Source organism: Octopus bimaculoides, chromosome 7 (assembly GCF_001194135.2).
Source record: "Octopus bimaculoides isolate UCB-OBI-ISO-001 chromosome 7, ASM119413v2, whole genome shotgun sequence".
Classification (NCBI taxonomy): domain Eukaryota; kingdom Metazoa; phylum Mollusca; class Cephalopoda; order Octopoda; family Octopodidae; genus Octopus; species Octopus bimaculoides.
Window position 1 is genome coordinate 11,723,675 of NC_068987.1, and position 1,492 is coordinate 11,725,166.

At 36.6% G+C, this 1,492-nt stretch overlaps 1 protein-coding gene across 1 annotated transcript in view; it reads right to left on the bottom strand.

Moving 5' to 3' along the window:
- The window catches only part of LOC106882389 (MAM and LDL-receptor class A domain-containing protein 1), a 221,633-nt gene that overhangs the window by 123,879 nt on the left and 96,262 nt on the right, over positions 1-1,492 (bottom strand). Inside the window, exon 60 of the mRNA XM_014933051.2 lies at positions 594-744. Coding sequence (XP_014788537.2) covers positions 594-744 — 151 coding nt within the window. The remainder of the gene's footprint in view (positions 1-593; positions 745-1,492) is intronic.

Sequence of the window (1,492 nt, forward strand, 5' to 3'; positions counted from 1 at the left end):
ACTGCCTGGAATCGAACTTGGAATCTTAGGGTTAGTAGCCTGCACTCTTAACCACCATGTTATATGCCCGTGGGCATATGGTGTAGTAGTTAAGAGCACAGGCTACTAACCCCAAGATTCCGAGTTCGATTCCAGGCAGTGACCTGAATAATAATAATAATAATAATAATAATAATAATAATAACATCGAAAAATACCTTAGGAATGAGAACCCAAGTTCGAAATTTCCTCAAGACACCTGATGAAGGCTGGAGGGCATATCAGCCGAAACGTGTTAACAACAAACAAGATGAGGACAAATATCCGTCAATTGTAAATAATGTAAATACTGTATAAAAGATGTTGTTAGTGAATGGGTGGGAGAGTGAACAAGTGTTGAGTGTAGATAAGTAGGGGAGACAAGAAAAAGGTAAGAGTAGGTGACAACTGCATTAAGATTGAGTAGGGTAATTTGGCATCAGTACATGTGCAAGGTTTGTATGTTTTACTTTATAAATGTGTCGTCATACATATGGTTGCATGTCTAGACATGTGCATGTGTCAGTAATGAAATATCATTTAAAATAAGCTAGACATAAAGATTGTCAAATTACTTTTAATTAGTGGGCTTGCTGTTGCTGTTGGTGTTACATCTGGTGAAGCTTTGGGGGGTAAAGTTGCACATTGCTTTGTGGACGTGAACTTCATATCATCTAAGGCAATGTCACCAGCATAATTTGGGCCTCGGCTCCCTTTTATTTTGACCTGAAATCAAAGCACACATTCTCTTGACAATAAAAATAAACAAATAAATAATTAAAATACAAAATTAAAATTTTTTTTTAAAATTCAAAATGTGAAGTCTATGTAGGTGCAAGAGTGGCTGTGTCATAAGATGTCTGCTTGCCAACGACATAATTCCAGTTTCAGTCCCACACAATGTGGCACCTTAAGCAGGTGTCACCTACTACACTGTATAACACAAGTTTTGTACTTGGGTGGCACCTGTTATTTCCTATTTGCTTACTCCTAGAGAGTATGAAAAATGGCTAATATTTCCTTTAAACTTTGCTTTTGTTAATGATATTTATTCAAACCCCAAAGAATCTCTCTCAACACATGGCTATGATTATGATGCTCCCCAACTACTCCTGCTCATGATCAGAGATGCACTTATTGTCGGCCACTAAGGGACATGCTCAAGTGGTTAAAGTCAAGCAACTGCCAAGCAAATCTGTGATATTGAGCAGAATATTTGCTATAATGATATTTGTGCTTCAGCAACTCAGCACTGGATCTGCTTGAAATGTAATGGAAAATAGGTCAGTTTCAAAACATTGATGTCCAGGTCACAAAAGCAAAGTTTTAAGGGAATAGTAGTCATTTCATTTGACTTCTAGATAGAAGCAAATAGGAAATAACACTTACTGACCAAAGACAAAAAAAAAAAGCTAAAAATTTTGTTACACGATGTTATAGTCTAAGGATAACCAAAGCCTTGAGAGTAGATTTG